At 38.5% G+C, this 19,708-nt stretch overlaps 2 protein-coding genes across 6 annotated transcripts in view; one reads left to right on the top strand and one right to left on the bottom strand.

Annotated features, from left to right (window-relative positions):
- The window catches only part of ANO10 (anoctamin 10), a 134,599-nt gene extending 125,238 nt beyond the window's left edge, over nucleotides 1–9,361 (top strand). For both annotated transcript variants that reach the window (XM_067291442.1, XM_067291439.1), the window contains one exon: nucleotides 8,460–9,361. In XM_067291442.1, the coding sequence (XP_067147543.1) occupies nucleotides 8,460–8,495 (36 nt within the window). In that variant the 3' untranslated portion in view covers nucleotides 8,496–9,361. The remainder of the gene's footprint in view (nucleotides 1–8,459) is intronic.
- A 6,315-nt stretch (nucleotides 9,362–15,676) lies between these two features.
- SNRK (SNF related kinase) overlaps nucleotides 15,677–19,708 on the bottom strand; it is a 44,378-nt gene continuing 40,346 nt past the window's right edge. For all 4 annotated transcript variants that reach the window (XM_067291436.1, XM_067291437.1, XM_013950806.2 and 1 more), the window contains one exon: nucleotides 15,677–19,517. In XM_067291436.1, coding sequence (XP_067147537.1) covers nucleotides 18,299–19,517 — 1,219 coding nt within the window. In that variant the 3' untranslated portion in view covers nucleotides 15,677–18,298. The remainder of the gene's footprint in view (nucleotides 19,518–19,708) is intronic.

Raw genomic sequence — 19,708 nt, 5'->3', positions numbered from 1 at the left:
CCTAAAAAGGAGCACAGATCTCACATAGCTTTGCTTATCTTGAAGGCATTACACTGACATTTGTATTCTCTCAGAAGCCATTGTAAGATATGTATCTTTGTCTTCATCTGAGAGCTTAATCATTCAAGCAGAAGTGTGTGGAGGAAGGACTGTCTGCTGTCTCATTGCTGTGCCATGGACTGCCTTTAAATCCTTCACCACTGTTGCTGGCATTTTTTCAGACACTGGTTTCACTGTTTCTCTGCTGTGCTTCTCTGAATCATGAGGCCGGGTGAGTGCAAAGCACATGAGCTAAAGCAGTAAATTAGTCTGTGTTAAGCAATCTGGTTCTTAGCCAGACTGTACTGGTATTAGAGCTAGTATAAGGCTAACTCAGCTAAGTCTGCAGTTACGCTTCAGTCACACGTGTATCCACGAGTCTGAGTCCATGTCCAAAGGCCTACTTAAACTCTGAAAGTGCTGGGTAGTTCTCTTCTGTAGGATGAGTAGTGCTCAGGGGCATCCTGCTTGGAGTATAAGCTTGTTAAGGGCTAGCTTCAGAGAGGAGGAATGGTTTATTTTACCCTTTTTCTCTTGATTGTAACTAGCAACTGCACAGAGGTGATTAGTGTTATCCAAAACTCCTGAGAAAATCATTTTTATCCTAATAGCTAGCTCACCCCCAACTCACTATAATGTCATTCACATGTTACTAACCCACTGACAAATTGCACCCTTAAATTGTAGTGTAGTCAATTTGTTTGACACAGTCACAGAATTAAAGAAATGCATGACTGACAGGCACAGAGCTCGAGTGATCATGTAGTCCATCCCTCTGCACTGAGATGCAAACGAGGTCTTGTCACTTTGGATGTTTTTGCATCATTGTTTTCTTAGCTAGTCAATAGTTTCTGGCTCCAAAATCTTTTGACTGGCTGCTTACTGGATGAGACGTAATTGCATAACCTAAAGGAGAGAGCTCATGTTATGGTGTTCTGTCATGCTGTGAGCACGCTTAGAGCATATGCTCTTCATTAGACATTTAAGCATATTGGTTAATGTTGTATATTTATTTTTCACTTTGCAACTACATGGTCAGACACATTGTGAAAGATGTTAAATTTAGAAAGTATGGAATAAAATAGATAAAAATAATTTTAATGTTCTGAGGGTAGTATACATCATCATTACAACACAGGGTAGAAACATAAACTATACTTTTGAAGAAGCTACTATGATATCTAATGTGGCTTTTACTATTACTCTTACATTTTTATCCTATCTAGTGAACTAAAGATTCAGTAAAGGGTGACTAATACAGTAAGTATATTCTAATGAGTATTAATTAATACTTTGCAATTTAAATCAGAGACAATATGAAGCAGATCAGAAAAAAATCTGGAAAAAAATCTACTACAAATGGATTTGCTTTGTCTACTGTGGCACATAGTGTTATTAATCAGAAATAAACCCCCAAAGCATGTATTATGTGATTTTGCAAGTATTCCCTGACTATGCAGTTACTATTTTTGCAAACTTATTCTTGCATTAACACTAGCTTTTTTTGTAGCTGCTATTCTGTCATGAATTAGACACATGTAAAAGAAAAGAATAGAATTATTTTTTTAACACTGTTTGTCGTAACAGATTCCCACTCAAGTCTAGAGTCGGGGCATACTTCTCTGTCAGAATTCCTAAAGGAACAACTATAAAATCACTCAGCCTGGAAGGGATCTTGGGAAGTCTCTAGTCTAATGCCCTGCTCAAAGTGGGGTTGACACTGAATTCAGACCACGTTTCTTGGGGCTTTTTCTGGTTGGGCCTTTGAAAACCTCCACAGAGAGAGCCCACACAACCTCCCTGGGCCCCTGTTCCAGTGCTTAATTATCCTCGTAACGATTTTTTTTTTCTTATATCTTTATGACCACTTTGTTTCCCATTCTCTTGCTGTACACCTCAGCAAAGAGCCTGGCTCCATCTTCTCAGTAACCTCCTTGTTACTGAGAGTAACTCAGTAACTCTCAGTAACTCCTTGTTAATGGGGAGGTCCCCATTAAGCTGATTCTCCAGAGCATCTCAGCCTTTCCTCACGAGGCATGTACTCCTGCTCCTGGACCATCTTGTGGACTGACCTTTGGCATGCTGAAGTTAATCAATAGTCTTCTAGTACTGGGGGGCCCAAAACTCGACGCAGTATTTCCAGTGCAGTCTAGAGTGTGACAAGGTAAGGGCAATAATAGTTAGAGTGTTTGGTAACTTTTCATTTCTTACAGAGTTAGATACTGTAGTTGCTTACAGGGACCTTCTCATGAGAGTTACATAGTTCACTATCTGTTTCTTTGTCTATTATTTATACTTAAAATTCTTCTCACCTACTCAGCAAAAATCTTTGTCTGTTTAATGCCCATGTATGAATTTTCTTTATAGAGAATAGTTTTTACTAGCTTGGAGCTTCACAGGGCTTTTGGTCTTGGCTGTGCTAAATGAAGAAGTTGTGAAGTTGTTTTAAGAAATCTCAAAGTCTTTACCCCCTGCTTAAGTAATATTTTAACTGTAGTCTAGGAATAATAGCTTTCAAGAAGAAAGGACTTCAAGACTTAAGGACTGTACTGGATGACTTGCTGAAAATGAGCATTCAGTGACCATTCACTGTAGCTATGTGGAGTAACACAGAAGGCCTGGAAAACAGGGGTATATTAGTATAGAAGGCGTTTATTGCTACTGTAAACAACAAGCATCAGTTATCTTGTCCAGTTATGGCAGCCGTACCTTAAGAGGATGCTGAAAAACTGGTTGTATTCAAACGAAGCACAAAAATCACCTCAAAGCTGAAGCTCTTCTCCCTGCAGAGAACAGTAAATGTCACATGCAGAATCCATGAGTGAAGATTTGTGGTTCTGGATCCATAGTTACCACCATAGTTATAATCAGCAGTAACAAATTTCCATTAAATATGTTTTTATGCTTCTATACAAAAAGAATAAAATATTAAATGTAGAAGAGGCTTCTTGAGTTTTGAAGTAGGTGTTAATTTGCCTCTTATGTAATCGGCTGGTACTTAATGATTAAGTTGATATAGTTCTCTCAGGTGTCAGCAAATGGTTCAAGGCCCAAAAAACTCTTTATTGTGACTGTCTACTGTTAGAAAAGAATAATGTGAATATATTTCCATTGTATTTTCATATTGTAATTAATGTGAGAAACTGAGAAAAATTTCATGTAACACTACACTTTCTTTAAGCAGTAAACTCCTAATGAGCCATTCTACATGGTGAATGCAAGAAAAGCATAAGGTGGAGTTGCTGGTTAGAAGAAAAGCCGTTATGACTTCTTCACACTTACAAATATCTATATGCCTATTTATATGTATGTTCTTCATATATATAAATGTATGTGTGTATTGAATATGTATATGGAAAAGTACCAAAGTGGTGAGTCATTGAATCCTGGTTTCATTGATTTTTCATTTTTAAATGCTTTTTATTTTTTAAAATTATTTTCTTGAGAGGCTGAACTGTCATCAGTTTGTGTAACACACAGTGGTAAAATTAAGAGTAGTTCGAGGATGATTTACTAGGACCAAGCATAACTCAGAAATAGTAGTGTTCTGAAGTATGACATCTCGGCAAACATAAGAAATTGATATTAAATAGAAAAAAACGGAAATAAGGAATGCAAAGAATGTTAGCCTTCTGATAAAATTTTGTTTGTCCCATAAAAATCACATAGGAGAGCTGAGAATGTTTTATTCGAATAAAAAATATGTGTGAAATGATCACTGACAAAAATAGAAATGCTGGGTTATCAGTATCGTCGCCTAGTGCAGAAAGAAGGTCACAGATGTATTTGCAAGACAGGGTTGGTGAAACGCAGTGTGCAGCTCTCGCCACAAGAGCACAACGATGCTGCAAAGTGCTGCATAAAGTGTCCCACCTTCATCAAAGCAGCCTGCCTACGCAGACCATGAGATTAGGTATTGCATATTGGGGCATGTTGTCTGCAGAATCTGCGCTTAGGTATTAAAACTGAAGGTGAGCCACAGTTCTCATGGTACAAGCAGAAGCAATCTGGATTTCTAGTGAGGCTGTTACTTGAACACAGCCCTAGTGCTGCTGTAGTAAAATCCTTTGCAACTCAATTATTTTTGCTTCAGTTGAAGTCTGTAGTGCTATTTTGTATTTCTGCTAGTTTGCATTTGTAGTTATTTCTTTTACTTGCACATAGTAGTATTGTTCATAGCATTAAATAACACAATTAGACATCCTTAGACCCTCTAATTGCAGTTGCTTGTAGTTGATCAAATACAGTTGATACCCTGTGTATTAAAATTTATTTTGTGTTTCTGACTGTGAACACAGAAAGAAGGTAGCCTCATGTTACAGGCTTTGTACACAACTGTTTGGGGTGTGAGAGTATCAGTGATGTTTTATTATTTTTAGAAAATCTAATTTTGAAATATAGTGCAATATAATTCATTGGTGAGACCTATTTGTAAACCACATTGAAGAGCTTTTGCTATTTCTATTAAAAACAGTGTTCAATTATATTATGCATGTTTTACCAAGAAACTTAAATGTAATAAAATGGAAATAGCAATTTCTTGTATTACAGCAGATAAATATTTAGAGCAACTCGTAACATTAGAATTTTAGAATAAACTACACCACGGCCCCAGTACAATAAGATACTTAGTTAAACATATGTCTTAATTATTATGTATATACATGCATAAGCTACTTTTAAGTGTGCTATTTAAAACAGCATAGTAAGTTACTATAGCCACATACAAGATACTCTTCTTAGGTGCCATGTTGAGTCAAGCCTAACTTTCTCGGTAACGGTATGGTAGGTTTGATTGTCCAGTGACAGGCGTCACGTACCTATTTGGCAGAACAAAAGCAGGATGGAGTACGGACTTGATTCTGAATTTATTTGGGTGTTTCTGGGTTTGCTTGTTGAAATTAAACTCTTGGTAGCCTTAGTTCTCAGCTGGTGATAGACCAAGAATGGTTTCCTGAGCTAACTCGCTTCTGAACTATGCCTCTGCTTAGTTTACATAGGCTTTTAATACCCCTCAACTTCTACTTGTTTTTTTCTGACACTATATATCTAGTGGATTTAAAAAGTAGACTGAGAGGTTTTTGCTTTCCCTTTTCCTTTATTTTTAAAATAATAAGTAGAAAAATACATATAAATGTCATCTTTTTGATAGAAAGATTTTTAACTCAATTCCCACAGGTGCGTCAGTGAGCTTGTTGGAGCCATCAGGGGAAAGGTGATCTTAGTATAAAAGGTATCATGAGTTCCCCTTCTCAGTAACAGAAAAAATACACCCCCTTTCCCATATGTTGTCCTAGAAAAATATTTTCCCTGTGAAAGAAAAAGGAATGTTCCCTTTCACAGTAAAAGAAAAGAAAATTTAAAAAATTTTCAGCATGAATTTGGCAAAGAATTTCATCCTGTCTAACGGTGCCTCCACATGCAGCTTGCAGAAGTGGTATTTTTTAGGGGAGCCTGGTGTTGCCAGGTTTGCAAAGTATGTTTCGGTATCACAGAAATTAATAAAGAAGAAAAGAAAATCCAGTTTTGGGGGCTCTCACTTTGCTTCTAATTCATTTCCTGAAACATCCCAGTGATGGCATTAGGACTGTTCTGGCCCAGGCTGTGCGTGCCATGGCAGCATGTGAAACTACTTTAAGAGTTTTTCTACTTGCTGGCCCACTGAAGAATCTGGGAAATTAGTTTGTTAGTCAGATATATTTTAAAGTAAATGTTAATGTTTACTAGCCGAGAATTAGGCCAGTTAAGTTTAAAGAGGGCCTTCAAAAATAAATGATAATAGTCCCACTTGTACAGAATTTTTGAACAGATTATCATCTGGTCATCATTAATAGTAATATTATGTGCTTGAGGTTTTTTTGACAATTTTGTGAGCCAAGCAGAAACCAGAGAATAAAAATACTTTTCCAGTTTTCTATATTCGTCATCAATCCCAGTGCTATTACAATGCCAAGAATTTAAGAAAATCATTCTAAAATAAGTGAGTTAGGTTTGAATTTGATGAGTCATGAACTGAGTTAAGTTGCTGTGTTCTGTATCTTTCTAATGTTTTTATATTGGGATAGAAGTCACTTTAAGTGGCTGTAGTTTTATTCAGAAATTTATTTAAATAAGTGAAGCAGGATGTAGAAGAGGAATCTGTATTCCAGCATTTCACCAAGCCTTTTTTTCTGCACTGTTGCTATGAAGAAGCATATAAATATTTGTATCACAAACTAATTTTACTTCCCTTATAGGTGTGGGATGAGAATGCAGATAAAAATTGTAAAGAACAGCTATTGTGGGTGGTTTTTATCACGTGGAGTAATTTTTTTTCTTTTTTTTTTTTAATGCATTCAGGCACAGACTAGCAGCAAAAGAAAATTTGAAGGTTTTGTGTTAAAGAAATCCGACATCTTTATGTTACAGGATAGAAATTGAATGAAAGTGTCCATTGTGTTTTCAGTTAACTCTTTTCCAGTTTTTTGCTAGTATTATTAGGCATCTGTTTTTCTACTAACCTGAGTTTATTAGACGATTTATATAAAATCAAGTAGAAGAATAAAAAAAGTTTAACTCTGAAGCATGTGTCCAAAACATCCAATGGGTGAATGATATGGAAACTAAATGGCTGCTTAAGAGTTAAAAGCTGCATAAAATTATCTATATGATCATTGACAGTTGTTTATGTTCAGCTCTTTCCTTCCCTTGTCTGTCGAATTGTCTGGAAGACGACAGCCGGGCTGGGCACCGGCCTGTCGACCCTGAGCTCTAGCAGTGCTGTGCATCTCCTTTCCTTTGCCCCGTGCCTTGTCCTTTGGGTTGGTCTCCATCTAGTCTCCTTTCTTTGACTTTACCTGTCAGTCTCTCTTCAGTGAATCAACTCACTGCAGTCAGTTCTTAGTAGATCAGGATGGATTCCGGCTTTCCGCATGTTGAAAGACCCTTACCTGATAACACCAGCTGATGTGGGAGCTCCTTTTTTGGTACAGTTTCAATTCGTCTCTTCTTGCCTTTGTAAATTCTGTGTTATGAAACATCCTCTTTAACAAGAAGCTTCAAAGAGCAGCTCTGGTTTCTCTACTCAGCAGATACTTTTGACACCTGGAATTGTTATTCTGGCTTCACATGGAGCACTCTCTTGTGACATCCTAAGATAATGAAGACAAAAACCTTTAACAATAGCTTTGGAAAAACACACATCACCGTAGCTGCCCTCTACTTCTTTCTTTATATCACAGGATGTGTTCATTCAACTTAGCAGCAAAAAAATTGGCAATACAGAGAAAATTAATAACAATTAGAGCTTAACATTCTTGCAATGGGAAATTGGGGGGTGGACTATTCCAATAGTTCACTGAGCTTTGAAAATCCCCTAAAAACGTAAGTATTTAAGACTAAAAGACTCTTCTAAGATTTTTTTAAAAGATCTATATGTCTTCTATATATTCAAGACTTTTCAGTGAACAGAAATTTTACATCTTTAAAGAATGTACCTTAAAAATGTACACACCACTTGACCAGTAGGTAGACTCTCCCACTAACAGAGCAAATTGCATTCATGTCTTCAGAATTAATATCTGTTATAACAAGGAAAAATTATATGTTTAAAAAAATACTTTCCTTTTGTGTCTGAGATTTTGTTCTCACAATCCTTCATTGTGGTCAGTATTTTGATTATCTGAAGTTATCTTGAAGAAACATCCCATATCAAAAAATATGGTTTTTATTCTGTCATTCCAAGATAAGTTTTCTTAATTTCAGCCTGATAGATTTCTTCCTAAATGTAAATGTGGATTTCTACTCAAGCCCTTTAGCTATTCCCCTAGCATTTGTGTGCTTACTGCCATTGTTACAGATAATAGCTGGTGCTGCATAGGAGCAAATAATGTGATTGTCAGTTATCCTGCACACACACATCATCAGAGATAGGACTCAGGGATTTCCAGGAACAGTCATGCTGATGCCAGCTTACACAGTATAATTTTATGAGCATAGTTATTACTTAAGAGTGGCAGAAAAGAATTTCAATACAGTGGTAATCCCTGGCTTTCATTTTGCCATTTTACAGCAGTTCCCCCTAGTCATGAGTTTGAGGGAAAAGGTTATTCTGTATCTGTGGGGCCCAGGATTTCCAGTGTAAGGAGTTTATTAATGTTATTCATCATGAAAAGAATTAATTAACATACAAATTGCATCATCAATTGCTGAGTCTGTTGGTGGGAAAAGCAATAACTCTGTTAGAACTGTTTTATTTGTACAGGTCATGCCTACAATAGACTTGTGGTTTTGTTTTTATTACCAAAGCTTGAATTAATTTTTTGTGTAGTTTTATTTTTCTGTTGGATTCAAAACCGTCCTGCTTTCAGATTTAGCTTGTTTAATTTGTCTTGCTAACACAGCATTTAGCATACCTTTTCTTTTTTTTCCTTCCCTCACAGCAAATGAAACTTGCTGCTGAGTCACTGAAGGAATAAACAGATGAAGGAACGAAGATGACTAAAGCAATCGCATGTGAATATATGCACTTCTTGAGCATTTGTTTATGATGCTCTGTAGCTCCAAGTGTGCACTCTGCCATGTATTCAGTAGGTGGCACCTGTTTATACGATACTTGGTAAATCACCATTCACTGCTTGACACGGTAAAGAGGAGGATAATAATTTCTCCCACTCTTTCTTACTCTTTTTTCACAACCATTTGTGAAGCAGCACCAAATAAAGCACTCTAGCTTATGCAAGGTCAGGCTGAAATCTGCCAGAGTCGCCGCTACTTCCAACCAAATATTCAGAACAAATCTTATGATTAAGCATACAAAAGCTCACTATAGTTTTGAACTGTAACTTTGTAAAAGAGAAAGAAAATAAACCCAGGTACACTAGTACTTAATTCATGGTGTACCATCCCTATTGCTCCTTTCATTCTTGTATTACAGTAGTTAATCAGTCCTCTATTTTTTTCAAAGATCACTTATTAGCCACTGTTTACACCTAGCAGATCAATGTAAATGTTTTATATATTATGTAATGCAATGTATGATTGTTCCCTGAGGAATGTTTGAACACTAACACTATGAAGTATGCACTATATTCTCCAGTGTGCTAGTTATCTAAATAAACCCAGTTAAAATATTTTCAAAAGCTGCATAAAAAGCATTCAGTAGGAAACAGATTGCTGATCAGTAATTTATATTTAAAAAAAAAATAAGTAGCAGTTATTTGTATATTTATTTTTTAATTTACATTAGCTTTTGGTATCACTTTCCTGGCTCTTTTGAACTATGTGGTCTTCTGGTTAAATGAACTGACACTAACAGAACAATTAAACTTGATACTGTATACCAGTTACTCGTGTATGTAGTGAATATCTTAATTTTTTCTTGAATTTCACAAAATTTTCCTAATGTTTCATTGCTTTCTGAGAGTAATAAGACCAAAATCCACATTGCTTGCCTCTGTGACCTTGAAACAGTTTATTTTCTCCTGCTGTGACTGTCAGCTTTGGTAGATCTAACTTATGTATGACACTTACTGGAATCCTGTTTGGGAAAATCTGTAGGTATAATAAATGAAGGTATTTGCCTATTTTCCATGTTCCATATTTCTGCCACAGGGCTCCCACAGCAGAATAATGCAAGTAAGCCAAAATAACGCATTCTGTCTGCAGTTTAAAATTAGCATTTCTCAAACTCTGCAAGTGTGACCCAGTAAGAAGCGACTCAGTTCCCTTGGGAAGAGGAGCAAAGACGTGCTATGGTTGCTGTAAGTATCTGTGGCCCTGCCCTGCCTGACCGGGAGGGACCGTCGATGGGCACGTGTCTCCCATCGTCCAGCACTGCCGAGATCCCAGCTGGGGGCTGGGCTGAGGAGGGGAGCAGCACGTGCTCCCTGGCTTTCTGGTTTCTTGCCTACTTTGATCTGAAGTAGCCCGCATTTAAAGTTTTAATCATGCTGTCAAGTCAATGTTTTTGAGTGAACATTTCAGGAGAACAGAAGTCTGTGGGATGGGTTCCCACAGATCTGTGGAATATGTTCTGTAAGCTTGTAATGGCCATTTTGAAGGGATCCTGTTGGCCTGTTAATTCATATTGGTTTCAGAGTGTAACGTGGGCATGTTTCACTCATGGCAACGGTATGCGGTATCTGGCATAATTTGTTGAGATGGTTTGGAAAAGGATTTGAGTCTTGTCTCAACTGTGATTATGTGAAAAAAGATTATTAAAAAGATCAGCAATGATTTTTGAAAAACTGACTTGCTGGTTGTCTTTGTGGTCTTTACGTTCTCCCTGTTTTCTGCAGACCAACAGGAAAATCTGTGGTGGGGCTTAAGTACCTGGTGGGAATAAGTGACATTTGGCTCTCTCCCTTGCCTTGGGCAAATCCCTTCACTTCTGCTTAGGTTCCTTATCTATAAATGAGGATAATACCTGTCTCATGGATTCTCCACCTAAAGTTATGAAGTACTGAGGAATTATGACTTTCCCTAGTGAGTGAGAAGTATAGGAATCCTTTATTTTATAGGGATTAGAGTTTATTCTAGATAATGGGAGAATCTCTTGGCTTAGCATCACTATACCAGCTCCTACACAACATGATAAAGAGCATTTCTGTCCAAAAGAGCATTCAGTTAAGTTTGCGGAGAAGGATTACCTGTGTATTGCCAAGTAATATTTTGTCACTGAACTGAAATCTACCTTCTCTTCTCTTCCTCTGCAAGCTGTTCTTTCTCCTTGTACTGGGGCTCTGCTCTGTTTAGTACTGTTCGATACTGGCTTTTGTTTCTTTTTTTTTCCATTTGCAGTGTCATCTATTTTTATTTCTCGTATGAGAGAAAAAAAGTTCTTGCCTATGCATCTCAATGTCTCTGTCTTCCTGTTACTTTCTTTCTCTCTGTTGTAGGTTCATTTGTAAAAAATGTGGAAAAATGGTGGGGATGAAAACTGCTGACAAAAATCTGTTTTCAGATGAAAATATTAGAAAGAAAAATAAGTTATTTATCAGTAACTGGCATTCGCAAGCTGCGTAATCTGTATGTCTGTTCTTAGTCTGGGTAACTGTTTGCCTGAGGCATTCAGGAGTGGAGACCTTTATTTTCCCTTTGCACTCAGGTCTGGTCCCCTCGCGCAGAGCTGACGTATGAGTCCGTTGGTCAGAGAATGCTCCCACACAGTTTTTCTCAACATGTAACAGAGAAGGGCATAGTGGGCTATGAGGGAAAAGGGGAACAGGCATTGGAAGTGAACGGACACGTAACCACTTAGATCAGAGGTGTCCAGTCACTGGCAAGTGTCTTCTGTCCTCTTCCTTGGGGTGTCATCGAGCAGTCTGCATACAGCAACAGCTGAAGCCAGATCTCAGGCCCTTCAGGCACACACTGGTTGGTTCGCCTTCAGTGATGGTGTGGTGGTTGTGGAAAGTGTGAATGGGCCTCAGGATGGCGTGTTCCTGGGGCTTCTCCCCATGCAAAGAATGACTCCATCCTTGGGGGTTCACAGGGGACCTGGCACAACCCCTCACCCGGCTGGAGAGTCCCAACACAGAGGTGGCGCTGGCTCTGGCCCTTTCAGGAATGCAGACAAACAGATGTGGGTGTGTGAGTTTTTCTCTTTTAATGTGTGAGTCTAAGAAATAAAGTAAGTTAATCTCCTGTCTCAAGCTTAGAGAGAAACCTAGGATGAGTTTGGAGGGGCATCTTGTTTGGCAAGAGGGCAGTGTGGGAGTAGCCTGTAGCCTGGCTCCTTAGCAGAAGCAATAGTAACCAAGAAAGCTGTTTTTAAGGAAAACTGCAATGATAAATAGTTTACTAGTGATACAAAAATTGTCTTATCAGGTGTGTGAGCTGCAGGTCTGATCCCGTGGCCCAGTGGGATCTGCTGACTCGAGACCTCTTACTAAACTTGCCTGACTGCAGATCCTCATCAGAGTTCCTGGGAACTTGAGACCAGTAGAATAGAAGAAAACTGAGATCTTCACATGAGATAAGGTTCTTTCTTAAGCAGACAAGCGCTTCTGCTTATTTTAGGCTATCTAGATCTATGGGAGTCAGTGTCAAATCTCGTTCAGGAGGACTTACACTAAGCACCAAATTGAGTATTTACTCCTTATTCAGATAACCAAAACCAGTAGGAACCATTCCTACTACCAATATGTGCTCTCCTTAGAAAAACATATTGTGTGTAAAGAGGAGAGCCAGCCTGCACTGGGGCTCTCAAGGGCAACTTGCTGGAACTGGTGGAGACTCTTCTCTGAGTATGTATTAGCACGGCTCCTGGGGAAGGAGATATCTGGGAGCACTCACCAAGCAGCTCAGAAATTTTGAAACTAAAATATTTAGGCCCATGCAGGAGGAGCCCCATCTCCCTCTACATTTGAGGCACCTGGGACAGCAGTGGGATCGGAAGGAAGGTGCTGAATACGCTCCTAGTCCCTGGGAGCAGGAGTGATCCTGACATGGAGCTTGATCCAGGCTGGCCATAGTCAAGGACTCCAGGGGTTTCATTCTGGAGCCGAGGGGAAGCAGTTGACTACTTTGCATGTCCAGTCCTTGCTGATGACACCAAAAGCATCTGACAGATCTCCTGTTCCTGATCCATGAGTCGGAGAGTTGTGTGCCAGGACCAGGTCTGGAGCTGGCAGCTGAGTGCAGTGACTCATGTCAGCCCTGAGCGCTGATGGCCTCTGGACTTAGAGGAGGGGATCTCTCTGCACCCTGCTTGTTGGTGTGAAACACCATGATGATGGCATTCGTCATCACTGGCATGTTGATGATGATGATGATGATGATGATCCTGGGCATGGCCTAAGAAAGCTTGTCAGCCCTTTCTCCCAGCTCTGCAGGGTTGAGCTGAACCTCTCCCAGGCCATGGGCACTCGAGCTGCCTGAGTGCATGTCCAACACAATTGCCCAGAGTTAAAACAGATCCTTCCTTGTCCTCCTACCCCCACCCATCCCCTTATTTTTCAAAAGAGTGTATTGAGAGGGAAGAAGTAGGAAAACATTACACTAAGGCTTACAGAAATTAATTGCTAGAAATATTTAACATGACATGTCTGAGAGCCTAGTGAAGTTCTTGCAAAAACACATGCTTTTCAAGTCTTGTAAAATATCATATATACAGTACTTGCATTTTTCGCATGACGTAACTCTTCTACCATCTGGGAAAGTGAACAGGAATCATCTTTTTCTATTGTAACAAACAGACTAATTGATGTCATTTACAATTTCTGTTACAATACATACAGGCCAAACTCAAGTCAACTTGTTACAGGTTATTCCTGTTTTAAGCTCAAAACATAGTCACAGCCTGTGCTTCAAGAATCAGGAAGAATAAAACAACAGCTACAAAATGTTGCTCCTGAGAAAGGAGAATGAGCTGTCCCTCAGTACAGCGTACCTACTTGACTTTGATGGTGGGTCACTGGCTTAGGTTTAGTCAGTAGGCAACTGAACAAGGGAGTCACTGTTACGCTTTCCCAAGTGTGGTCACCTAAAGAAGTTATTATTCAAGCACCTTTTATTGAAATTAGTGACAGATAGATCTGCTCTGATTCATCAACATAAACTTATCTGCATCTATTGGACAGGCTGTCTCAGTGAGTTTCCCACTTTGTCAGTTTTGGTTTTTTTTTTCTAGTCTGTCCAGAACATTCCAGTTTGCCTCTAGTCTCCATTTTTATTGCCAAACATCCAAGTTGGGTATTCTCCATAACCAGCTAGCATGTTTCTTTTTTTGCTAATAAAAAAAAAAAAAAAAATCCGGCCTGCATGTCCTAATTAAGCCAACAAGGCAAGCTCTAGACGCTCTCGAAAAAGGGGAGGGCAGTGGGAGATGATTGCTGTTATGCCTTTCCTGAGGCAGGATCACAGCCCCACAAGTTCCCTGACAGCTGGCTGCTGCTTGCCTGCTGTTGAGGCTACCACAGTTTGTATTAACCAGAGTTAAAAGTTCACCAGCAATGGCAAGGTCTCAGAGAGCTGCAACAGCCTGTGGGTAGGGCTTCACGCAAATAACCAATCATAAAATGAATTGCATATGATTACATAACCTGTTAAATGCCATTAATCCTTATAAATGTGGCAAATGCCATGTATCCATATCATCTCCAACTGGTTATGGTTTATGCTTAGTGAGCAGATAAATCATAGGCTCAGACTGCAAAAGGTCCCTGAATCAATTGCTGAGAACTGCTCCAACTACAGGTCATTTGCTTGGTTTAACGTGACAATTAGCAGTTACTTACTCTTTAATTAGACTTAAGGTCTTGAATGGTGGGACTATGAAGTCCTTTTCAGGACAGTAGAGGCAGAGCCTTCTGCACTGGGGAGTCTGGGCTCCCTCTGCATCTCCCATGAGGCATCATTTGCACAGTTCTTTTTTGCATGACCAGCAAAACATCCAGGTTAAGGGTAGAACAGTAATGCATGGTCATGCATGACACCACACAGTATCTGACAGTTTAGTGCATATTACTGTAAAACATGCTTGGCAGCTGATGTTTCAGAAGCACTGGCTTTGGTACTGGCTCTGCCAGCCCTCTTCCCCACTTGAAATGCTTTTCACAGTACTGCGAAATAATATAGCAAAAAAACTGGTAGATACATGTTATGGCACAGAAGTCATGCCAGTAAATTTATAAGTAAGTGGTGACAGTGACAGCATGTGCATGTATCTGAGCTGAGGTAGTTCAGTTGTTCTCTAGGTTATAGTACTTTATCTTAGACTAAACCCTTCAGGAGCAGATGTTTTCCAACACATGGCAGTCTAAACAGTGCAATGTGGGGCACAGTTGTAGAAACATACACTGTGAAGCAGTTGCATTAAATAAGAAGTGTCACACTTGACAGCAGAAACAGAACAGTAGCATGCATTCAGATAAAGGTATGCCTTAAACTGTGGTTTTACATCTTAAGTGTTTTGGGTCACAATACGTTTGTCTTAAGGTCGTCCATCTTTTAGTGTACAAAGTCAGCATGCTTCGCTATTCACTTCAGCTGTACATCAATGCTGATGTTAACATCCTTTTTTTCCTATAACCACTTTACATTGCAGAGAAGTACAGCACTGGGTTAGGTTTGCATTAAAAATGTTCCATCTGCACTGATGAAACTTCAAAGAACTAAACTTTTTGTAGAGAAGTTTACATCCTTTTACATACCACCTAAACAGACTGGGCAAAACTGGCATATGACCAATCATTGTGCCTAGTGAGAAAAACCTGAGAAGAGTAAAGCACCTTTATCCAACATTAAACAAAAAGATATTTTAACAGGTGCCAACCATGACAACTTTTAAACCAAGATGAGCAAATCTGATCTTATCTGTGTACCAGAATAGCACCAAGTTAACTGAAAGTTTGCAAATAAACTTGCGTCCACACACAAAGTTGTACTGTTTCAAAACAACTAAGCTTGCAGTTCTTCTAATTTGTTAATTTAAATTTTTAAAAATTTGTTATTTTATGAGAACTTGTAACAATGAATGATGTTCAGCATTGACTATTAAATGCTCGCAGAACAGAGAATTCATTCTCAGCAAACAGGGCTTTGGAAGTTCTGATCTCCGACAGGCTGCAGTGTGGGGGAGTGAGCTTGTGCTTGTGCCACCATCATACTGTACAGTGAACACCGGGAGTAACAAACTGTACTGACATGCAAATCATAGGTTATGCATCAATCAAGATATCACTTTTATTAACTGGATTTTCCATTTCTGTCGCACACCATGAATGTTTATACAACGAAAAAGCCAAACATTGCTGGAAGCAATAAGACCAGCTGATACTTCTGTACCCTCTTAACACACACACATGGATTCTTTCTTGGTGAGAAATTTTATATTTCTGTTCTGTTCATTAATTCTGCTTATTTATACTGCTACTCTTAAAATTCTGTTTCAAGATTGTCACATCTTAAATACAGATGAAGTTGTTAGAGGTACATTATTATATATATATATATATACACATACAGAAAAATACAAGACTAATTGTTTTTCCACAATATTTAATTTATACACTACTGTAACTATATGCAACTTTTAAAGACACGTTAAGGGGTACAAGAAACTGTTTACTTGCTCTAAATAGTTTGGTCCAATATTATCTTAATGTAGTGGTTATTCTCGCCCTTCCTTTTACGTGACAACATAATACAACATACACCACATGCACAATCATTCACCTATCAACAAATGGATAAAGGACACCACTCAAACTAACATTTGTACACCCAAGGTTCAACCAACCATACACAACTAATAAGGCTATAATACAACTATGCAGCATAAATGGTCAACACTGCTGTTCTAAAGTGAGCACCATATATACATTTGTATATAAAAACACTGGAAACAAAATACACCTGGGGTTAGTTAAAAGGTGCCATTCCAAGGCTGTACATAATATCAGGAAAGAGTATTTACAATACTTGGAAAAAAGCTGCAACAAATAAGTTTATTGCCAATGCCCTTTATAAACTTCTCTCCGACTTCGATGTTACGCTCACTGTCTGTGAACCACACATCTGATTTCTGGCCCTTTATAAGATCCCTGCTCAAAAATTTCAAGCAAATATGTTCTATGGCTTCACCCACACATCTATTCTTGTAGCTTTTGATTTATAAATATCACACTGACTAAACTGCCTCTTAAAACTTAAAAAAGTAAAATGCTTATCATTTGCTTTTTTTAGGAAGCAGAATGTAAAATCCCTAGCTAGGCTAAACAGTAAGAATATCCCATGCAATTTAGACTCTCTTAGTAAAGTCTTTTACTAATCAAGAAGAGCTATTGTGAACTGTAGAAATTATGACTAAACATAACGCAGTTCTTTGGTGCTCTACTCACTCTACAGTGGACCTGAAATGCATTGTATTTGACCATTTTGCAAGTGTTACAAGATGCTAAACAGTGTAAACTTTTCTCAGACATTCAATGTCTGGCCAGGGCGCTGCTACATAATACCACCAGTTTTACTAGCATTGCTTAGAAGACCCAGTGCACAGCATGAAAAAATAAAACATTCTTGCCCTTCCCAAAAGTAGGAATCTGCAATATATTTTATTCTAGATAATAAAATTCCACAAAAGTTAGTTCATCTGGTCAAAAGTATCCTTTTGTACAGAAATACTCTAAATCAAGACCTTGCCATGGCAATGGGAAACCAAATAGAAAAGCTAATAGCTGTAAAATAAATACTTATATGCTGTTTTTAATTGATTTTGAGAAAACATGATTATTGAGGGAAAATAAATGGTGTACGTATGGGAAACAGCAGTATTTTAAGTCTTTAAAAGAATCAAATTTAATAATGAGAAAAATGTAAATGACAATAGCATTTTCAATTTGCATCCAATTATCTAAAGGTTTTTCATCCCTTATTGCCTTTTGAAAACTTGGGGGGGGAGGCAGTACAGGGAAAAAAACTAAAATACTAAGGTAAGTGTCATGATATACTAATAACCAAAGTAATTTACACAAATACTTTATTTTCAGTTAGAATGCAAAAACTCAGAAGTAGACTTAATAATTTATCTTTGTTATATTAAAAAAAGAAGATTGTCTGCTTGTAATATTAACATATTTCTATGGGAAAAAGCTGCCTTACAAATCTACTTGCTTTTTTAGGAAAAAAAAATTGCCTCTAGCAAAACAAGATCTTTTCAGTTTGATTTTTGAGACACAACTTTATCCATATCATAGCTTAAGACAAATAGGTGTGGGTTTAAAATCATATTTCAAGATCACTAATTTTCAGTGCATCTTTGCTTTGTACAAGCCTTGGAACATCTGAAAGCTCCCTGAGGAGTTTTCAGCATCAAAACATTATTGCTTTGGTTCTGTTTCAGACACATAGAAGTATGCCACATATCACATATTTTAGATATCACAGGTCAGAACAAGAATTAACATTTCACAAGCAAACAAAGCTTCTCTCACTCTGGTTTAAGTGCAGAACATGAAACTTTTAAGTGCTCCATTTACATTAGGATCCAGATACTCAATTTAATCCAGATCTTCCATAGTAAAATTATAAATGTAAAAATTACACAATAAAATAGTCTGCTCTGTTGGGAAAGAAAAACATATTGGCTAGCAGCATGCAAAGACCATGCATTGTCATACCATCAAGCAAACACAAAATTAAAATGTAATAAATAACTGCTCAAAGCCCACTTAAAAATATTAAGACAAGAAAAGGGAGTTCAGTGACGTTCACAGCTCTGAACAGGAAGAATGATGTTGTCAAGTAAATTGAGCTATTAAAGTCAGGTCATTCATTGTCAAATGACATGACAACAACTGGTTTGACTGGAGGTACACAGCAGTCCCTCCTTCGGGTTCCGCTGAATATTCACAGATATTGTCTTTTCACAGAGAGGTAGTTGTAGCACATTATTTTTCAAGTTCCTGCTCTTTATCCGTTTCAATTCATTTGCTGTATCTGACATTTGGTCAGAAAAAAATTTTAGGCTGCCCAACGATGAAGCCTGGTTTGCACTTCCACTGGAACTTATACACATTTTCCATGTTGATTTCTCCTGTACTTTTACACTGGAAAATGACAGATTGTTTTGAGGATCAATAATGTATTTAGTACTGCCATGAATCTGTGAACCTAAGCAAAAGCTCATCAACTTCAGGCTTTCAACCAGTTCCCCTGCACTTTTAGACGATAATTGCATTGAGTTTCCAGATCCAGCGCACCTACGAGTGGAACCTGAAGTGTTGTTGGTGCTACCACTGGAGCTACTGGAGGGACTTCCCCCACCTTTGTTGTTATCGCTCGGGCTTGTTTTGTCTACCCCTCCGTTTCCGTTACTTGGTTTGCTTTGTCCACCACCATCTCCTTGGCTGCCAGGTGGCCCTTCGCTACTATCCCGTCTATGCCAGGAGTAAGTAAACCCACTATCTTTATCTAGGCGTCTCCTACTTTCTGAGTCATCATCGCTCGTTTCTGAGCTGCTGCAGCTCGAGCCCCGTCCCTGGCTTTTCCTCCTGTGATAGCGCTTATGCACTGTGCTAGGTGAAGCAATGTTCATTTTTAACCTGCTAAGCTTTGGGGGTAGGTTCTCATCCATGTCAAACTCATCATCTGACTCGCCCTCCTCAAAGATTTGATTGAGGACTGGTGCACTCTTTCTTGAAGTAAGACGGTTTGTAACTGAAGGCTTACGGCGCAAAACAACTTGAGTAGAAAGAGAAATCGGTTTCTTATCTTCTTCATCCTCTTCTTCGTCTTCTTCAACCCTGAACAAGCACTTTCGGCCACTTGTAGTGGGTTTTAGGCTCACTGATGGAACTACTGACAGTGCTGGTCCAGCTAATTCAGGGATATCCTCTTTCTTTGCTGGATCACCAAGTGCCTTGCTTCTGTGACCATTGAGAACATTTTCAGCCGTGCGAGCTGGAGACTGAGGAACAGTTGCATGGGAGAGAGGAGAAGCTGTAAGGTCATCCTCCAGATCTTGGGGTACATCAATTTTTGTTGGCCATGATTGCCTAAATAAACAAGTATAAAGGATAAAAGAAAAGTTAGATCATGGTGAGCATTTAAGATGTAAGAAAATATAAGATCTGCACAAAAGGAAAATAAATAGTACCACGTAGACTGGCTTGCAGAGTGGCATATTTGTAAATAGCAATACTTGGTAATTAGAAAGAAGGAAGCATTTTCAAAGAATGTGCATTCC

The sequence above is a fragment of the Apteryx mantelli genome, chromosome 2 (assembly GCF_036417845.1).
Source record: "Apteryx mantelli isolate bAptMan1 chromosome 2, bAptMan1.hap1, whole genome shotgun sequence".
Lineage (NCBI taxonomy): Eukaryota > Metazoa > Chordata > Aves > Apterygiformes > Apterygidae > Apteryx > Apteryx mantelli.
Note: the sequence above shows the minus strand (reverse complement) of the source record. Positions and strands in the feature narration are given on the sequence as shown.